The sequence below is a fragment of the Plectropomus leopardus genome, chromosome 15 (genome assembly GCF_026936395.1).
Source record: "Plectropomus leopardus strain MGB_pleo_1.0 chromosome 15, ASM2693639v1, whole genome shotgun sequence".
Classification (NCBI taxonomy): domain Eukaryota; kingdom Metazoa; phylum Chordata; class Actinopteri; order Perciformes; family Serranidae; genus Plectropomus; species Plectropomus leopardus.
In genome coordinates this window covers 3,848,139-3,870,530 of record NC_142190.1, presented here as the reverse complement: position 1 = coordinate 3,870,530, position 22,392 = coordinate 3,848,139, and the positions used below count along the sequence as shown (strand labels likewise).

General features: G+C 39.0%; 2 protein-coding genes across 3 annotated transcripts in view; one reads left to right on the top strand and one right to left on the bottom strand.

The window, feature by feature from the left end:
* LOC148187203 (uncharacterized) overlaps positions 1 to 22,392 on the bottom strand; it is a 35,400-nt gene that overhangs the window by 6,605 nt on the left and 6,403 nt on the right. The gene's annotated exons all lie outside the window — the stretch shown is intronic.
* Positions 371 to 21,276, top strand: cnih2 (cornichon family AMPA receptor auxiliary protein 2). The gene is made up of 6 exons (XM_042499690.2): positions 371 to 1,932; positions 7,393 to 7,461; positions 13,153 to 13,200; positions 15,017 to 15,129; positions 15,211 to 15,354; positions 16,976 to 21,276. Exons 1-6 carry the CDS (start codon positions 1,852 to 1,854, stop codon positions 17,001 to 17,003), a joined length of 483 nt encoding a protein of 160 aa, XP_042355624.1. The 5' UTR covers positions 371 to 1,851; the 3' UTR covers positions 17,004 to 21,276.

Below are 22,392 nucleotides of genomic sequence, written 5' to 3'. Positions count from 1 at the left end.
GTAGCAGAGGAAGTGACAGCAGCGTGCGTTAGATGGCACCAGTGGTTTCTGAAATCTGCTCATTAATAAACTGAAATTGGGGAGGATAAAAAAAAGAGAATGAACAAAAAGTGAAAATGAGAATTTTAACAGATGTTGTGTTAACAGCCAACAGAGCAGAAAGAAATGAAAAGAAATGACAGGTGATTGAGAGCAACACCCCCCGAAGAAACAGACTTCCATTTCACGAATTGACGGGTGACTGAAGGCTCTGGTGAGAGGAAATGACAGAGAGAAGTGGGAAGAGGAAGAAAGAGGGATGCAGACAAAAGGGAAAAAAAAAACATTTGCAGGCTGCCCTGCCCCCTCATCGCTCCCCGGGGAGAGAGGGATTATGGAAATGTATAAATGCAAGAGAGAGGGAGACTGACAGACACAGAGGAGGAGGAGAGAGAGGAGAGAGGGAGGGAGCGATGCTATTGGTTAACCGTTCAACATCAAGCGTGATAGAAATATTTCTCTCTCAGTCTAAGAAACAGAGGAAGACAGTAGACTCAGGAAACACAATCAGGTCTGTTTGCAAAGAGATAAAAAGGGGAAAAGGGACTTTTAGGGAGAAAGGTAGAATAGAATAGAAAGGTGGACTAATTAACTTATGACCTCTTGGAGATTATTATTAAAAATCAGAATAAACGCGGCTCAACATGTAGATATTCTGCAGCTTAAATCGCACTCCCCCCCTTTTTCCCCTCCTCTATTTAATAATTCACCCTCCAGAGACAAAAAAAACCCATTGCTTTCGGAGAAATCTGGGGGATGAGAGAAAGATGCAGAGAGAACTGTGACATGGTGCAAATTGACAGAGACGAGGACACAGTGGACTGTTCAGTGGCAGACACGTCTCCGACCAGACGCAGGTATTCTCTACTCGATATAATTAAGCCTGATCAACTATCAATGTCGTGCTCTGATCTTGTTTTTCTAAGTCCTCGTGGATGCGCGTTATTGGCATTGTGTTGTTGAATAGTTGTTTAATTTGAAACCTGATTCCAATATCTACCGCCTAACTGATTTATACTCATTTTTATACTTAAATCTGGTGTTATTTGCTTTGTCAAAATTTGTCTAATATGCAAAGCAATACCTGAAATGATCAGAATATCGGTGTGATAATTTCTCAAAAATTTAGTAATAAAATAAGTAACGTGCCAACCAAAAAAAAAAAAAAACAGAATTTGGCTGTGTAAATTGTAATTTGCAAAACAGTTATTTCAAACGTGCGTCATTGATTGTGTTGTTGATTTAAAGCAACAGATGAACTGAAAGCCATAAACTCAACTATCACAAGCCATAACCATCTTTGGCGATAATCGTCCCGGCTGTTTTAACGCTCAGTGTGACGAGATTCCTGTGCTTCTGTTGTCGGAGTGTCAGTCAGACAGTTTTGGGTTTACTGTGAGAGAAGAAAAAGAGAGAAAGAGAGAGAGAAATGTGTAGGCTTTGTTTAAAGAGAAACTACATGGAGGAGGAGGAGGAGACAGACATCTTGCCTGTCAGAGACTGAAAAAAAGGAGCATCAGGCCAACGACACAACTGTGGCTGCACAGAAGTGCTTCCTAAATCACAGCGAGACAGGTTTGCTGTCAGGTAAACAAAAACGAGACAAAGAATGGGAGCCATGCTGATTATTGATTGTTACTAAAACTGAGTGCTCTACCTTCCTGGAGGACATCAAGAGTGGGGGGGGCAGACAATAATAACCTCCGCCAAGAGAAGGAGGGACAGCAATAGCCAGAGAGAGGCAGAGAGCAAAGGGAGAACTTCCCTTTCTCTCTCTCGACCCATCTCGTCGTCAGGCTGGCCGGCTCAGCCATGGCGTTCACCTTTGCGGCCTTCTGCTACATGCTCACCTTGGTGCTGTGCGCCGCGCTCATCTTCTTCGTCATATGGCAGGTGAGTAACAACTGTGCACAGCAGCTACAGAGGGGGCACGAAACCTGCTTTGCTTAGGGGCCAATTTTGCAGAATGACAGGAGGCTAGGGGCCAGAATCAGCGGCACCATACATGCTTCTACAATTTTAGGATATTTTTAGGATTTAAGGACTTTCGAGGATTATGGGATATTTCTCTGATTTTAGGACGTTTCTAGAATTTCAGGACATTTTTAGGATTTAAGGACTTTTTTGGGGACAATTTTAGGATTTTTAGACATTTCTAGGATTTTAGGACATTTCCAGGACTTTGGAATGTTTCTAGGTTTTAGGGACATATCTTGGGTTTTAGGACATTTCTAGGAATTAAGGACACTTCTAAAATTTTAGAAAATGTCTAGGATTTGGGGATTTTCCTCTGATTTTAGGACTTTTCCTGAATTCTAGGGCATTTTTAGGATTTAAGTACGTTTTTTTTATTTTAGGGCATTTCTAGGATTTCAGAATATGTCCAGAACTTTATGAACATTTTGAAGATTTTAGTGATATTTCTAGGATTTCTTGGATTTGAGGAAATTTCCAGGGCTTAGGGACATTTCAGGGATTTCAGGATTTTCTAGAATTATGGGATGTTTCTAAGATTTTAAGACATTTCTAGGATTTCAACGACATTTCTAGGGTTTCAGGACGTTTCAAGGATTTTAGGACATTTCTAAGATTTAAGGACATTTCTAGAATTAAGGACATTTTCATGATTTCCAAACATTTCTAGGATTTTCTGTTTTTTCTAGGATTTTAGGACATTAGGGGCTTTGCTAGGACCTCTGTTGGGTTGCAGGGGATCCTCCACTGGCACTTTATTTGATAAAAAAGCTTTATTCTGGTGCTGTTTTATGCACTCTGGCACCTCATATATACTAAAAGTAACAAAACAATGAATCACTTTATCTTTATTATGAATTGGAAAATAGTTGGGGGGGCACTGACCCAGATTTGGCCCATGGGGCATACATTGAGTATCACTGAGCTACTGCATATACACTCATTAAAACAGGGCACATGTAGGGCCTGTAAACGTCCACGCTCCGGCCCACACTCGCAGACAAACACAGTCCACCTACACACTGACAGGAACACTGCACACACACATTGCTCAGGTACTCCAGAGGTAATGTTATGCATAAAATGTCTGAGCTGAATATCAGTGTAATTGTACCTATATGTGACTGACATTTTCAATTGCCTCTTAAAAGCCACCAAATGACACATTGTTCCCACACATCGAGCTGCAAAGACATAATTAGTTGAAACAGACCACAGAGTTTCAGAAACCTGACAAACACAAGATTTTAAAGGGAAAGTTCACCCCCTAAGTCATTTTCTCCTCTAACTTGTCGTGCTATTTATTAACGTAGATAGTTTTGTGTTGGAGATATTGGCTGTAGAGATGTCTGCCTCCTCTCCAATATAACAGAAGTAGATGGCATTTCTGCTTGTGGAAATCAAAGTGCCAAAAAAAAAATAATATATTTGAAAAACTCAAAAGAAATCTCTCTTTTCAGAAATGATTTTTCTCAAGATAATTCACAGACCTTGTTGTGAGCAGTTTTCCACAGGGACTAATGTTGTCACTATACTGACATTTCTAGCTTCAATACAACACCTTGAAAAATATTGATATTCATATTCAAAAACCACTGAAAATAGTGACACAATTTGAATTTTTTTTGAAGAGATAAACATAACAAGCGTACAACGTTAGAGTGATTAATTTTACTAATGTCTTTGCTAACACATTCAAACTCCCAATTCGTACGACATTTGGTTAGTTACTCGTCACTTCAAAATGTGACGTGCTAGGTAACCATCCTGTGTCAGTTTTGGACGTTCAGGAACTACGTGCCAATTTACTCATTACATGCATCGTTTCTCTTCACAACAAACATCCGTTTTCACATTAAATTCATACGGTCTCTCTTCAAAATGAACTTAGATCCTATATTTTAAAAATCACTCAAAGTGCTTTTACACCAAGAGTCACAGTCGCCCATTCACACACATAAATTCATCCACTGCTGGCCAAGGCTGCCGTACAAGGTGCCACCTGCTCCTCACTCTCACACACACACACACACACACACACACACACACACTCACTCACACTCACAGACACAGACACACACATACACACACACACACACACACAAGCAATTTATGGTTCAGTATCTTGCTGTGATACCTCGACATGTTGCCTGGAGGAGCCGGGGATCAAACTGCCAACCTTTCAACTCTGTTTGCTTGTTACTGGCATTATATAATGTCACTTGACATATGTCATTAGCATAGTATGCTTGATATACTGGCACACTAAATCTTTATGAAAACATGGACTCATGGTTTCACACGTACAGGGACAACAGCAGGTTTATGGGTGAAAGTTGGAAATTTGTTAGACATAAAGACACAAAAGCCGCCACCAAGATCGGTTATGATTTCTGAAAAAAGACATTGCTGTTGTCAAAAGTTTGGATGGGAGGGGGGGTGTAATTTTTCATTTTTTGGGCGCTTTAAGCACCACAAGCTGAGTCTTGTTACATTATATTAGAGAGAAGGCAGACATCCCTACAGCTGATAACACTCTAAAGTAATATATACAGATAATAACACTACAGTTAAGAGGGAAAATATCGATTTTGTGTTGAATTCAGACCCCCTTTAACAAGCATTTAAACCTTTGAAACATGAGCAAATACGTTTTGTAAATATGAAAAAAGACAATGTACAAGAAACTGAAACAAAAAAGTCAGAAATATTAAAAAAATTTTAACAGGGAAATATGAACATATGATTATTTTAGTTTTATATTAAAAAAATATGCTACATCATGTATATATTTTTGTAATTTAATTTTAGCAATGTTCTTGTTTATTGGTTTATTCATTTTATCTTTTTTTTTTTTACAGATTTTTAGGTTATTCTCTTTACTCATTTTTTTTAAATTTATTTGGTCATTTTTTGTGAAATTGCTCGTTGCCTTCCTCCCATGTTTTTAAATTAAATCAGCCAATTTGCTCAGGTTTCAAAGGGTCAAGTCTACATGTATTTCATCTATTCCCACACAGCAACCTGCTTATAGCTGGTTTATCATGAGTATAATTAAGTGGAGCTCATCTGACCCTGACACATTAAACAACAGGCTCCCTACACAGTAAAACACTCCTACGATCCCAGAGACAACAAACAAGCTCCTCAAACAAGGTGCTTCAGCAAATTGCATAAAATGAGTAAAGGGAGACAGCAAAAAAACAATGATCATAAATTCCACCGCCAGACTGTTGTGAATATTTCTGCCTGCGGCTTTTTGAGTGGAATTTGCACAGATACCGCTGGACACCGGCGCACCCGGCTCAGCTGGTTACACAAGAGCAGACAAACACCGCAGCTTTGATCCCTCACCTTTCGCATTCGATCCACGGAGGCAGGGATAATGTGAAATACATAACACATCATTATGAACATAAGACTTGAAATGACTAACGTACCAATTGACTAAGTGGGTGAGACTACATATGAGTCAGTCAGTGTGTCTGTGTGTGAAAGAGACGGGGAGAAGCGTGTGTCTGGCTCACCATTCAGCCATGTGACTGTTATCAAACTATGTTCACCCCTTCCCCCCAGTCTGCCTCTACCCACGAGTGCAGCACCCCAATTCTACGCGGCTCCCGACCAATCAGAGCGCCTGTGCGATGCTATAGTAACCATGGAGCCCGCTGAGGGGCTCACCATGTCGCCATGGAAACTGCATCTGTTTACAAGTGCGAAGGAAGACAAGGCAGAGCCATATAGACTCGCATCAGCACTGTTTCCACTCCTGAAAGACAGTATTTTCACATATAATTTCACAGTCACTGTTGACGCAAATCAGATGCTCACTCATCTGCAACTAATGTCTGCGTTTTTATTGCTTTTCAATGAGCCGTCAAAGATAAGCCGAGCTGCTTAAAAGCCTGACTGATGATAAGCGTAGCGGGTGGCCTTTACACCAAGAATTATTAGTGTTTTTATAGAGCTATTAATCAGGGAGCTGGTGAGAAAAAAATTATCACCTCACAGGGAACAGTTAGAGAGCTTTTATCTAAACAATGGTGTTTTCTCTACACTGACATCAATTTCATATATTTTGATCTTTTTATTCACAAGTGTAGAATTCTGGGGGGGGTGTCAGGAGGATGTGCATTTAAAAACATAAAAGGGCAAAGGACTTTTACTTTGAAAAAAAGAAAATGCATACATTGGTGCATAAAATACTCTTTAAATGTAAATTTCTACTGCTATCATGATGTCCATATCAAATTATATATCATATAATCTTATCACCAACATCTGATGAATGACTCACCATTTGGCATCTTTTGTACACTGTAAAATCTGTCAAGTTGATTTTACTTTAAAAAAAATGTAGGAAACCAATTGTCCTGAAAAATATTTCGTTAAAATCTGTCTTAATTTATGTTAACTTGTATCTATTTATTAAGTTTATTCAAAATTTATATTTACTAAATATTATGAAGTTGTTGCAACTTAAAAATGACAAGTTTAATTAAATCAGTCTTTTCTTAGATTTAGCAACGTCTATATATCAGTATATGCATTCTGCTGGTTCCAAAATAGTCAGTCATATTTGTATTTTCTTAAACATGTTAAGAAAACAGAACTCGCAGATCTCCTAACTTCATTTTTGGAATAATCCTCTTTTTCATGATCAAGTTAAGTCAGATTGATGTGGTTTATATAAGTTGCTAACACTTAAAAACAACAATGTAATTTCACTTGTGGCGACGTCACAGCATCTCGCAGGATGAGGGGCTAAAATTAGCACTAACACCCCGGGTGTTCTGTTCACGTGAATGCCGATCAGAGCCGGAGGTGATAAACTCCTGTTACTGCAGAGTCATTTGACCCAGGTGTGAACGTCGATTGCAACCTTTCCCAAAAGCCAGATGTTAGTGGGTGTGAGGGTTTTTGTGCAGTGAAATGAGGCTTTATTGACCGTTATGCACCATCTGTGTACTCACAGTGCACTGCTTTGTGCCATACTTCTCAGTGTGAACGCACTTACAAAATAGCAATTATAAGTACAAAGGTATCCAATTTAAGACAGCAATAGTGACGCATGTAGGAGCTTACACATTGTACAGAAAAAGAGCAAGGCTGTAAGTAATTATGTACACATTAACTATTTAATCACTGTGCTCGGGCAAAGTGAACAATGTGGCTGCAGCTGGACAAGATGTGGTGGGTGTGCAGCAGAGTAAACTGTTGTAGGATAGTTACAACAGCATTGTATGACAGGCTGAGACAAGAATATTTTGTGTGTTGAAAGCAACTGTCTTTTTTTATATTACAGTTACAGTATGTGCATTCATTAGTGCTGTAAAAGTAACTAATTGAGAACAAACCAACGTGTCTGTTATTTTTCAGATCATTGCATTTGATGAGCTCCGCACAGACTTCAAAAACCCCATTGATCAGAGCAATCCCACCAGAGCGGTAAGAACCCTGCTGTTTCTCTTCTTTCAAGGATGATCAAACCATCACACTCACACAGAAATCCCCTCTGTACTGTTACAGGAGGAACCTTCACTGAGCTGCACATAAATACTGAGAACAAATTGAAGGTTTTACTTCAAAAACGTCACATAGGACCTGAAATGTATCAGCCAATATCACAGACTGAGTTTATAAGGAGTGATTTATTTTTTTTTTTAACAAGAATCCCACACTGTCATTTCAGCCTGTAAACACAATGGAGAAGCCCAATCACCCAAAAATATTTTAGCAACGAACGTGCTGCAAACTGGGGACACGTTACATTTGCATGTTAATATGTAACAGATAGACTGAAACTTTACATTTCAACATTTGTTAATGTTTGGTTAGATTTAGGCACAAAAGCCCCTTTTTAACGATCAGGAAAATGTTTTGGAACACACAAAAAGAGCTGAAGGTTGCTAAAATAAATACCCTCATTTCGGAGCTTAAAGTCTGCAGGGAAGACAGAAGCGGGTCCCTAAAAACACCCAAGTCTGAGGGTTAAAAAGCAGCAAGTAACACAGCAATGACTCATAACAAAACAACTGGTTTTAGGGTCTCTAAAAAAAAAACACATTTGGGGGCTAAAAATCGAAAGGAAAAACAGCCGTAGGTTGCTAAAAAAAACACCCACATTTCCAGGCTAAAGTCAGAAGAAGTAAGAGCCACTGTTCCCCACATTTCAGGGCTGAAAAGCTGCAGAAGATTTACAGGTCACTACGTATGGGTACCAAAAAGCCACCTGAAAAACTGTGAAAACACCCACATTTTGGGGCTAAGTTCACAGAAATAAGAGCAAGGGGTCCATAAAAAACACCCATGTTTCAGGGCTAAAAAGGCGAAGAAAAAACAGCAACGGGTCCCTTAAAAAATATCCTCATTTTAGGGCTAAAAAGCAGCTTGAAACCCAGCAATGACTCACTAAAAAAGCAACCCATTTTGCTGTTTGTTGGTTTCAAACAGTTGTTTGGCTGGCAGGCATCTTGCATTAGTGACAAAGCATTCACTATTACCTCCGCCCTTTTGAAATGTTGATATGTTACGTGTGAGACATGAAAATGTAACATATTTCAGTTTTCTTCTGCCGACCAGGTGAAAAAAAAAGCATCATTTTATGTAAATGAAGGTTGTGATTTTCGAAAGAAACCCTTCAAATGTTTTACTCAGCTGCATTTAGTCAACATCAAATATTTGTACTTCTTTGAAAACACTTCCTACTAATACAAGCTGCCAGGTGATTGCAACCGTAGCACCCAGGCTGCGTTTGCCTTGAACGCTCATCTGTATGCAGATTGAAGCAATCAACCTTCTGCGAAGACGGCGGCTCGTTGGTCTAATCAATTAAAGAGATGGATGCAAATGAAGCCGTTGTTTGTACATTGAGACACCGCGCTGTCACCAAAATAAAAGCCCCGATATGAGATTCACCTCACTGCGATAAGAACAGACTCGTTCACTTTAAACCATATCTGAAAATCTCTGTCTCCATCTTTTTGCAAAAACATAAAATAACATCATCAGAAGCGACTTGCCGTTGCTGTGAATTTCCCTTTTCACAAGTTAGCTAATGTTCTGGCAATCATGTGAACCTGCATCTGAACCGCAAAGTGAGAGTGATGAGGAGTGGGAGAGGAAGCTGTGAAAGCAGACTGTGGGAGTGTGGAGGCACGCCAGCTACAGGGGGGTGGACACAATAACTGCAACACCTGTAAAATATAATGCAACTGCAAACAAGAGCTCGGGAAAAAAAATACTGATGTGAATTATCAGATCAAAGAGGATGCTATTTGTTTCCCTTCAGACAAAGACAAAGAGCTGCTTTTTCAGACAAAGTATCAACAAATATTGAACATTACAAGCTTCCTGGCTGCTGGATTTGTATTATTTTGGACAGGTGTCTCTGCAACCTATAACTAACAACCTGCACGTGTCAACATGTCAGATGTCCTCACAGGGAACATCATCTGCCAGGATGCGATGCTGCTGTTCTCACCCAAAATCAATAAACTGCACAAACAGAAAAAGACACACTGTACACGGTGGCAGCCTTGGAAAATAAACAGCAATTATTTCTGATGTTAGCAGAGAGCAAAGCCTGTTCGCTCAGCTGCAGCTGTCTGCAAAGAGCACACAGGCGGTAAATATTTGTCGGTAAAAGAGAGAAATTACAAGATTATTTCGGGAGAGGATGAAACATGTGTTTCCAAATCAGGTTTATGTGCACAGCAGACCAGTCACCGGGGGGGAGGTGGCATTGTACATTTTTGCAGACCACAAATAGGTTATATTTTTATGTTTTATACATATAAACATGTCTAAAGTGATGGAGTTTATGAACAGACTTTTGTCATCAGGAGGTGAAGGGAATCATGGATGGTGTATCAAGTGGTTGGACACCACTGCAGGCCACTGTTCAAAACCAACAACATTGTTTTGGTTTTTTATTTTGGCAACCCTTTGCTGCTACCAAAACTGGTGTTTTTTACTTACTGCATTGTTTCCCAGCTGCATTTGAGCCTATAAACTGGTTTTTACCGACATTTGCGGCTTTTAGTGCCGTTTAATCAATCACACCGGAGTGTTTTGCACCAACACGTTACAGTTTTTGCCAGTGTCAATTTAGCCTCCAAATTTAGGTACTTTTCACTAACATATCGCAGCATTTCACAGTGGCATTTAAGCTACTAAGTACTGGCATTTTTCACTGACTTATCACAATGTTTCAAATCGCCACTTGAGCCACCGAACCTAAGTGATTTTTTACAGACTTAATGTGACATTTCATAGCAGTATTTGAGCAATCAAATCTAGTTGCTTTTCACCAAAATATCACACTGTTTCCCAGCGTCATTTTAGCCACCAAATCTGGGTGGTTTTCACCGACACATTGTTGCATTTCTCAGCAATGTTTGAGCCACTGAATCTAGTTTTTCGTGGATATATTGCAGTGTTTCCGAGTGGAGTTTGAGCAATCAAATTTGGGTTTTGCACAGACATATCGCAGCGTTTCACATTGACATTTAAGCCACGTAACACAGGCATTTTTCACTGACCTATCACAACGTTTCAAATCGCTATTTGAGTCACCAAACCTGGATGTTTTTCACTGACATATCAGGGCATTTCCTAGCTGTGTTTGATTAATGAAATCTAGGTAAGTATTCACAGTGTAATTATAACCACCATACCTCAGAGTTTTTCACTGACAATTTGCGTAATTTCTCAGCAATGTTTGAGCAACCAAACCTGGTGTTTTTTATCGACATAATGAATTGTTTCTTGTTTTTACTGATAGATTGCAGCATTTGTGTTTTTCTACCGACCCGTCCTTGCTTTCCAGCAGCCTTTATGCCACCAAATGTTGGTATTTTAGGCCAAAACATGATCTTCTCTTAATGATAATCAAGTGTTTTTTCTGGCTGACTACATATTAACCACAGCCTTGCTGAAAGATAAAGTTTAAACATATCTGCTACATGACATTGTAAAAATATAACAAATGCATGTTTTGTAGAAATGTACAATTCATTCTGGTGACTGGGTTGTGCACAGCAGTAAAAAGCAGACTTGCTGCTATTGTAGAAAAGACTGGAAGTTGGCTAGCTGACAAAATTAAGTATCTTAAAAAGAGGGGTGCGGAGTCGAATGGCCTCGGTTTTATGTCTCTCTACATGAAATAGCAAATTACAAAAGTCAAGCTCTTGACATTTCCTTCATTTCAAGCCTTCGATAGTGGAAAATTATGAGGCTGTTCGTCAGTGAAATCAGTTATTTTATTCTTAATTGCTTGATAAGATTACTTATTCTCTGCAGATTATTTTCCATACTTGACAACAGTCTTTGGCCTGCTTTTCTTTTATTTATTCTGTATATTGTGAAAAGGTCTGCGCTGCCTTTGATAAATGTCTTCAGTTGTGTTTCCCTTGTTGGAACAATTAAAAATTCATAGTGAAGAGGATGACCTGACACTAATTAGGGCATCTCGGGGAGGCTCCAGGCTGTAAAATCAGCAGAGCCGAGTATCTGCAGGACAACAATTTATGAGCGCAATTACAAAACCATAAAACGCACAGCGGCTTTGCTGGCAGGTCCAGCACTGTCCTCTTTACATTTTTAAGCTCTGTGTCGTGGAAGGATGCCGTGCACGGAGCAAGCAAAAGGAAGAAAATGACAGAAAAGCAAAAGCAACAACTGCAAATAGACAGTGAGGCTGGAGAGCGAGCGTCTGGCTCAGAGGCTCAGTGTTGTAAATTCAGGGCAAAATCCACTTTCAGGTCACTCGGGGGGTTTCGTTTATGGCCACAGATTCATAAAAAGGTGCAGGCTGGCTAAAGGGAATCACAGTAGCATCAATACTGGAAGCCGTCACCCTGTAACTAAGACAGATGCTTCAATATGTCATAAAATGAGACTCTCTCCAGCTGAGGCTTCAGTAAACTCAGGGGGAAAACAAACACCGGTATAGTTTACACACACTGCTTATCTACTTGATGTATTTTTGTTCCGCAAACAAATGAAGCAAAACAAATTAACAACCTGTCTGTTAATTACCACACAATTGTGTTTACCTGTTCTCTCAGCCTAGTGATGGATACAGATTAATAAGTGGATGAGTAAAAAAAGCAAAACATCTCATTCAAGCTGCTAGCTAATCGATGGACACCAAAATAAAATGTCACCATTAGAGGCCTTTAGCTGCTGGCAAGTGGAAGACAGATGGCTTTCATTTCTTAAACTGATCAGTAAGGCCTCGATCATGGCTCACAGGGGACTCATGACTGTTAGCTTTAGTGCAAAATGTCTGCACATAACATTGATGTCCTTATTGCTTCAGATGTGGCTGATGTCTTCATGCACTGACAAACAGTTTCCATAAGTTTCTCATCAACTCGCGTTTTATTTTTCATGCTTGGTTACATAGTTTTTTTAGCTTTATAATGGAAATCAACTTTAGAGTCTGAGATAGTATATAAAGTTGGTTAGTCATTATTCATTAATCTGTATTTTTTAGGGGTTAAGGTCGAGGTGTATTGCAGAAAGAATCAATGTGTATTGTACCGATGCATCTTTTATTACTAGAGCCATTACATCACTATCTTCTTATAAATAACTTTTGAAGATTTATTTTTATGAAAAGGCATTCCTATAATTACTCTTTGAATTATTATTATTATTGTTGCTATTATTATTATTATTATCATTATCATCATCACCATCATCATCATCATCATCATCATTATTTTTTAATTATTTTAAATTTTTTTCTTTTGTGTTGTATTTTTGCTTTTGACAAAAATGTCCTGTGCATTTTATTGTGATTTTATGTGTAAAGCGCTAGTTTTGATATGTGCTATAAAAATAAACTGTATTATTATTATTATTATTATTATTATTATTATTATTAACATTTATATTTTTGCATGAATCTCTGTTTAATTGCAAGCACATAGCAGGTCTAGTTTTTTTTATTTTATTGATGTTTCACCCATAGACTGTATTAAAGAAGTGGATGTAGCCACCTGTGACAATAATTATCTAAAACTTGAAAGCATGTATAATCCTTAATATATTTATTTTAATGGAAAGACACAATCTGTGCGCAGGATGAAGAAATGCGCACTGTTAACCAGATTTTCTTTATGTCCACAGAGAGAAAGGATTCTCAACATTGAAAGAATCTGCAACCTGCTCCGCAGAGTGAGTAATACTTGTTTTTTTTACCTGCTGATGGATGACTAAAACAGAGGGGCTCCAGACGAGCATGACCATTTGTCTCTCTAACCATTGTGAGGACCGTGACGCGTACTGATTCATTTCACATGAAGCCCATCCACACAACCCGCCGTCACCACTCTGCAGTGCAGACACGAAGAGACAGAGAACAACTTAACAGTCAGAGAGAGACTCAATGTCCCTGAAATTATATATCAATAAACAGAATGGGCTACAACAGGGGCTTAAATTATCAGGGAAGGTGGGATGCTAACTGTGCTATTGGGGCCCATACATTTATGCAGAGAGTAGAGTAATATCTTCCAAGATGAACTCGATGATAATGTGTTTTTTATCTGTAAAAAGATGAATGTTTTTATGACTGATTGAACCATTAGTCTGTTAAAATAGCCATCATGGGAACAGCGTCCAATAGGTTCAAAGTGGGAAAATGGGTAATAGAGGTTTACCTGTATTTCAACATTTGCTGTTGACTGACAGATTGATTTATTGACTCTATGTTTTCCACAGTGGTGCACAGCAAGGGACAAAGTGCCACTCAGTACGTTTACATGCTCTGTTAAGCCAAGCTACAGTTAGAGCTTGATTAGGCCATTCAACTGGACTACTGTCCTTGACTCAATATACAAGCACTGGGGCAGAAATGATTTATTGACGGAAGTAAATCCGACTCTGCTACGGTAGCAGGAAATATGCCCTTTTTCAGGTCGTTGCTATTGGACCTTCTTTCGGTTGACATATTACATCACATACCAAACAAGCTGGCAAACGGCAAACAGGTTGCATATCGAAAATATGGATATCTTCTCTGCACTGTAAATTTCTTACGTACTCGACGCTTTACTATTGTACATATGAGATACATGCTATCGTTCACTAATCTGTGCTGTTCGACTTCCCGGCGCACAGACTACACACACACACACACACACACTCACACAGAAGAATACTCATCTGCTGCAGAGCCATGTACACAGTTCTGCTCTACTGGCTATAAGAAAGCAGTCTATAGTCTTTTTTAGCAGTATTTTTTACATAAAGCCAATCCAACCAATCTAGTCTGGTAATCTTAGACTGATTTACTCATTTGCTTTCACTTCATTATTCAGTCCCACATTATGGTTATTTTGCCCCAACCAATGAGCAACAACGTCAACTTCTGTTGCATTATCCCTGGTGGACAAATAATGGCTAGCCTCTAAAAAACACCCGTGTTTGGTGCCTAAAAAGCTGCTTAAAAACAGGGTTGTGTCAACAAAAGACACCCACGTTTGGTGCCTAAAAAGCCATTGGAAAAACAGGAATGGGTCTCTAAAATACAATCACGTTCAGGGCCTAGAAAAGCCACTGGAAAAATGAACACTTAAGTTTATCTGTTTCAGCTAGATGTGCAAATAAGCGGCAGTTTGCTCAGACGTTTGCTACATCAAAAAGATTTGAAAGGTGATAATATCTGTGTCAACGTTGTGTTCACAGCCTGTTGATTTAGAGGAAGCAGGCTAGTTATCTGAACCATCTGTGTCAAACTACATCAATTTCTGCTAACATCTAACAGCCAGTCTACATGTGCATGAAACTATATTTGCACTCGTAACAGCAGCGGGCCATGAGTAACATTAACACGTTCTGTGGGAAAGTGTTTGGTGTGATTTCGGTTTTGTAGATTGTAGTTATATCACATCATGCAACCCATGAGTTTTTAAGTGGTTTTTTTTTTTGGTGTGGTTACTGTGATTATATGCAGACCTGTAACCTGCGTCCCTGTGTCTGTTCTGGTTAGTTGGTGGTACCTGAGTACTCCATCCACGGGCTCTTCTGCCTAATGTTCATGTGTGCTGGAGAGTGGGTCACACTTGGCCTAAATATCCCGCTGCTCTTCTACCATCTGTGGAGGTACAGTCCCTTAACAGATGTCTAACAAGCTTCTGATGATAAGGTGCGAGCATGAGCCAAAACTCTCTGCGTTTTTTTCAGGTTTTTTCATCGGCCAGCTGACGGGTCAGAGGTCATGTATGATCCTGTCAGCGTGATGAACGCCGACATTCTCAACTACTGCCAGAAGGAGTCCTGGTGTAAGCTGGGCTTTTATCTGCTCTCTTTCTTCTATTATCTTTACAGGTCAGTACAAATTATCAATCTTATCAATCTGCTCTTGTCTGATAAGATTTCAGTGGCTATTTTTACATGCACGCTAATATTCTGCTTTTATTTTCAATACAATAGTGACAGCATTTTGAATTACATTAAATTACAAGTTGTGTGAACAGAATATTCTAGGAAATGTTTCTAGGAATTAAGGACATTTCTAGGATTTTAGATGTTTCTCAGATATTAGGACATTTCTCAATTTTTTAAAAAATGTGTAGGATTTTAATACATCTCAAGGATTTGAATACCTCTCTAGGATTTTAGAATATTTCTTGGATTTTAGATGTTTCTCAAGACATTTCTAAAATTTTTTGACGTTTCTAGGATTTTAATACATCTCTAGGATTTGAATACTTTTCTAGGATTTTGGAACATTTCTTGGATTATAGGACATTTCTAGGATTTTAGGATGTTTCTCTGATTTTAGGATTTTTCTGGGATTTTAGGAAATGTCTAGGACTTTAGGATGTCGCTGGGAATTTACAACATTTCTTGGATTTGAGGACATTTCTTGGATGTTTGGATGTTTTAAGTATTTTAGGAAGTTTCTAGAATTTTAGGATGTCTTGCAGATTTTACACTTTTTGACAGATTTTTGACACTTCTCGGATTTTAGAACATTAGGGGCTTAAGACCTCTGTGCAGGGGATCCCCCACAGGCACTTTTTTGATGCTGTTTTATACACTATTGCACCTTATGTATACTTAAAGTACAAAAACAATTCCCAGTGTGAATAACTTTATTTTTATTTGGAATTAAAAATTGGTACAAATCTGGTACGCTATTGTGGTTTTAGGAGCATCCTTTGGACATGTGTACAGCAAATCTAGAATATGCATTTCAAATGGTGTTTTTATCGCAGTTTGAAACACATGTTCTCTTGCCTGTTCAGAGTCAGCTCCGTGCGTTATCATGTGTTGTACACAACCAACTAACCAATAGTTTCCAAGGCCGTGGTGGGGATGCATGCCAAGAAAAAGCCCACATTTCTGGTCGGAAGGAGAAACAAACCTATTTTAAAATATTATGAAAGACTTAGATATCATCAGCTCTTTGGATATGTGCAAAGATCACAACACCAACCTTTTCAAGAAGGTGGTTCAAGGTATGAAAGATGGAGGCTGTTTCAGCATGCTCAAAAAAGTCTGCAACCGCAGGAGAACTTAAATATATATATATACGCGAAGAAGCAAAATAGCCCAAGCAGCTCAAGTCGTTCCCCTTTTCCACATTTTTGCAAGATTAACGACTTTAGAGGGCATGTTAATTTCCATGCACAGCTGCATGTAAAAGGGAATATTACAGGGATTCATTTTCATTAGTTACGTAAACAGCTTAGCACGAATATTGGGCCTTATTCACTAAGACATGCGCAGAAATGTCCTTACTCTGCAAATAAAATGACTGCACACTTGAAATTCTGTCCCATTGTCTTTTTTTTTGGATAAAGGCAAAAAACGGAATATCCTGTGCATGTAAACTTAGCCACTGATGCCTTGAATTTGTTGTGACATTAATGCGAAACAGCAGCACAGTTACAGTTTTCTCCCTGTTTTTCTTCCTGTTGCCCCGGTCAATTACCCGCCGCAGTATGGTCTACGCCTTGGTGAGCTTCTAACAGACAGGATAAATCTGGAGAAATAAAAGGAAATGTCTGCAAGAAAGACTCAGAGGAACAAATGGAGACTTTGATTCTTCCTCTCTCCATGTATCCTTCCCATCACTGGCTTGGGTTTTCAACCGTCTAACTTTGGACAAAACAAGAAGACCAATCTGAGTGATAATGTGAATGTAAAGGCCTCCGCTCGATTACACCGGTTTCTGCTGTCGGACGACTGGACGAGGTTTTGAAACGAAACAGAAAGAGGACGCAGCAGGTGTGTTGCCTTTGACCCATTATACGAATTAACAATATCTTTCTGAAGGGCTGGAGTTTTCCCGTGCTGCTCTTACCGATCCAGTCGCTCAACTCACTGTGAATCTCCAAACACTAATGGGCTGGAAAACAAAATAATTTGTCTGTATTCTTTGACTTTGAAAAATGTACTTAAAGCAGGATTGTTTTGGTATCATTCCATGTATTTAAGATGATAGACACCTCTAATATCAAGCCACTGCTTTGATCGTGTTACAGGTACATAAAACTGTAGAAAACAGGTCAAATTGTACAGGTTAAGAAATGCAGGATGGAGATACAACAAAACAAGGGGTGAGGGGTTAGGCTTAGGGTTTTCTCTGATGCCAGCCTCTGCCAAAAGTCAGATTTAACAAAACAACAGAGTTAATCATAAGTTTGACTGCTTTGAGTGCTTGTAATGTGCATTCAGAATAAGTATGTCCATAGCTGTAAGGACACATTTTATGCTACATGCTAGGTTCATGCTTTCCAAAGAGCTTCATGCTCAGACATTTAATGCCAAAAGTTTATAGCTGAAAAACCATTGTGCCAAAAAATAAATAAAACGAAAGGTCCAATGTGTAGGATTTAGGAGGACATATTTGCAGAAATGGAAAATATAATGTAATAAGTAAGCTGTCTTTGGTTTAAGTGTAACTTTAGAATTAGTCATATATTTCTAAATAGCGAGCGAGTTCTCGTACACGGAGTCCATCATGTTCACTGCCATGTTTCTACAGTAGCCCAAAATGGACAAGCCAAACACTGGCTCAACATAGGGCCACTGGTGTTTTTGCATTGGCCGTCGTTGTAGTTAGCAGCCCCTCCACGAAGAGCCAAACAGTATTGGAAAAACACTGATTTATTTAATGAAACTGCTTTATTAAGTGTTTTTACCATTTTAAATCACCAGGTCTGTTTGTTATGGAGAGGAGGAGGCTTCTGTTGAAAAAACGGCTAACGGTAAAAACCGCCTGAACGTCTGGATCTTAAGTTATCAAAAAAAAAGTGGGGAGCACAAATTGGCATGTGCTAGCAGCCCATCTGGGACGAGCAGAACAGCATTGAAAAACACAGATTTTTAACATGAAACTGCTTTTTTCAGTGTTTTTTTTATGATTTAAATCACCTAAATTTTGTTGTGGAGAGGAAGAGACCAAAGTGGATAATTCAGCTTATGGTAAAAACTTCCTGAATGTCTGGATCTTAAGTTAGCAGTGAAAAAATGTGAGAAGTATTTAGCAGGTGCTAGGCTAGTGGTCCCTCTGGGGCCAAACAGTGCTGAGGAAACATTGATTTGTTATGTGAAACTGCTTTATTTAGTGTTTTTACCAGTTAAAATCAACTGGCCTTTTTGTATTAGAGAGGAAGAGGCCTCTGCAGATAATTCAGCTTTCTGCAAAAACCTCCTCAACGTCTGAATCCTGAGTTATCAAAGAAAAGGAGGGGGTACAAATGAGCAACTGCTGGGCTAGCAGCCCATCTACCACACGGTAAAAATGTCTGAATCCTAACTGGAAGTTCATGCTCTGCACATGGGAGGAGTTTCAGCTGGTTGCAGTCTGCACTGCTAAATGCTGCTAAATCCTACACACATTTCCTGAAGTGAAAACAAAAATGACAAAGCAGTATCTTTGTCTTCACACTAACGAACTGTCAAGACTCGTTTTTATTTTCACTTTTACATTTCATTTTGGCACAACGGCTTTTATTCTTTGAAAAAATAGACAAAAAAAAAAGAAACGTAGTTCTGTTGTATTTTTTAGTGTGCAATGAGCGCCTTATTCCTATTTCCAGTTTACTCATCTGCATCTATACTGTGGTCATCTTAGCACAGCAACTTTTCTCCGAGGTAGAAAATAGAAATCTCATGTACAAAAAGCAATTAAAAAACAGCAAACTAGCAATGTAATATGATTCATGAGACATATCGATGCAGTGTTATTCAGTGTATGTAATAACAGTGAGTATGACACAAGTGGCGGATGAGACAATAATGACTCTGTGGCCATGTTTCAGTTATTTCACAAGTGTAAAGGCAGTGAAGTCATATCAATACGTCTACAATCATACAGTTACAGAAGTGACGGACATTAATGTTGCTGGAAACAGCGAAGCCTCTCTCCTTGGCTGGTGCTGCCTTTGCTGTCCTGTGCTCTTTAGTTTGATCTATTAGTAGATACGTGGTGGTTCAAATGTGTGATTCTAACATCAGTAGAAAAACAGAAACTCTGGAGCCTGAAAACAAACTGTGATGTTTGTCATGCGCCGGCTCCACATGTAGTAATTGGTGGTGATGACACGTTTGGTATATAAACTGTGGGACTCGCTTAGGAAAATAACATCTTTGTTTTTAATTATGTCAAAAGATTTACCACTAAAATTCACACCACAACACAAGCTTACAAGAAGGTTCAACAGTATTTTTTTTCTTCCTTAAGTCAAATTAACTTCTGGACACTTAAATACAGAACAAAGACTAATTAATATTATTGCAATTACTACCCAAATATGTCTCCCTGTTTCTCTATTGTGTATCATTGCATAATTATAAAAGATTTAACTGCATTTCAATTGGAAGCATATACTGATGGGCATCAATATTTCTACAATCGGATAACACTGGCATTGTTCTGTATTTCGGTTATTGTCAGCAAATCCCATGATAAGACTAAGAATAACAATATTTTAGACTTCCCTAATCTGTCTGTGACATTCAGCCTAAAGCCTGTTTGTTTCTACTGAGGACAAACATCATTACAAATGCATTGTTTCATTTTTAAAAAGGCAAGAGGATATCTTAAAATGACATTCAAACTACTGCCAATACACAGCCCTACTGCTTACTCCTTGAGTAAGAATCCTGCGATACAATACGCATCGCAATAAAGAGGATACGATTCAATATATTGCGATACTGTCAGTATCATGATACATTACAGTATTTTTAAAACTAATTTTAGGAGCTGGTGGTGGGTCCTTTGTGTTTACGATGGCAATATGTTGTACGTTGGAGTGGAATGGCGTGTTAACACTGAACACAAAGTGTCTCGCATGGTGAGTTTACATACAAAGTTGGTGCAAAGTCACGAATAGATGCAAATTCATGCCAGGCAGCGCAATGGACCCATTGTACGTGACGAGATCGACACCTTTGGGTCCATCACGCGACTTGAAATTTTTCAACTTGAGCAAGAATTTCGTGTGACGCTTTGTTTTGATAGCCTAGTCGAGATTCTTCTGACATTACTGAGATTTGTAATGAAGGATAAACGATGGGCCACTAACTGCTAACTGGTATCTGATGTGTTGGGAGTGAGAATGTGTTGCAACATGTCAAAACATATGTGAAAGAACCCTCTTGATCACTACAGAAATGCCACCAATTAAAAAAGCATCGTAGTGGAGCTTCATCTCACACACACACACACACACACACACACACACACACACACACACACACACACACACACACATCTTGTGCCAATCACAGCGTGTTACATGTCACTTTGGTACTAATGAAGGGTTCGGAGGGAACAACTCAAACCGCTTTTGTGATTTGAAATTCAACCAAATTGCAAAATTTCCTACTTGACTGAAGCAACTTCAATAGTCTGTCAGTGTTCTTGCACACAGTAGACGGTACGTGCTGTGCCAAATGATGTTCCCATGAAAGTAATCACAGGACACTGAGACCTCAAAACTCTGCCAACAATGTCAGCGTGTCGAGTCTGGACAATCACTATTAAAGCACAGGAACACGAGGACGGGAGGAGAAATACAGCTCGGCTGAATGTCATTATGTAGTCGCTCTAAACAAAGCGTTTTAGATAACTGTATTTAAGTATATCTATTTGTATCTGTCTTTTATACATTTATCATCAATGTATGCTACAGTAAATTTGGTGGATCACTTTATATTTATTAGGTTACACTCTGATGTACAGTTAATAAACAGCAATTCTCATGCCGTATTCTAATAAAACCTTAATGCCAAAAAAAGATCTCCAAGTTTCTTACTTCCTGTCTGTTAGGGGTCAGTGTTTTGCCCATCTGTGAGGAGCTTTGCAGACGCGATGCTCCGCCAACACAAGAGGTTTGCTGGAGGAGAAAAAAAATATATAAATGAGGATGATGAGGGGACACTAAGAGGTGCATTAGACGTCGAGAGCTGTCCAAAAAAACAACTGCATTTAGAAGTGGTTTTAGAGACGTTTGCAAAAGCTCTTTAAGAGCACCAAAATAACTGAATTCCCTGAAAATGCCTCGCTGATGTGAAAAGCGCTTCTGCTGGAGAGGCGGCAAAGAGAGGATGATAACCTTTCATTAAAGTCTGCACCTCCAGAATACTAACATATCAAATTATAGAGCGCTGGATGCCTATGGGATTGCATAACAAAGCTAACTTGACATGAGTTCATCCTCACAGTAAGAGATGAAAATGTCACTGCAGCTGAAAAACATTAAACTTTTTTATGCTCAGCAGTATTTTTATGCCTCCACGCTGGCAAAAGCTGTGAGCAGAGGCATTATGTTTTGGGTTGTTTGTACTTCTGTACATTTCATCTAATTTCTGTAACTGTGATATCTCAGAGAATGCGTTAAATAAATTTCTTCTAATTGGGCACAAATGTTCACTTGGAATCAAGGATGAACTGATTGGATAAGTGAAAGGTCAAGGTCACTGTGACTGCGTCTGTCGCATTGTTGCAACATAAGAAGGCCTTGAAGGAATTTTCCTCAAATATGGCACAAACGTCGACATGGACTCAAGATTGAACTGTGAAAATTTGATAGTCATAGGTCACTGTGACCTTGCATCTATCTCATTATTGTGAATGTGATAGCTTAAGAGCACCATGAAGTACTTACTTCAAATTTGACGCCAATGTCCATTTGTTCTGATGAACAGATTAGAATTTGGTGTTCAAAAGTCAAAGGTCAAGGTCACTGTCCCTCATCTGTCTCATTTTTGTGAACACAATATGTCAAGAACACCGTGTGGGAGTTATTTCAAATTTGGCATGAACGTCCACTCCAATCAGTTCATCCTTAACTGATTAGATCAGGTTGTCAAATGTCAAGGTCACTGTGACCTTGGATCTGTCTC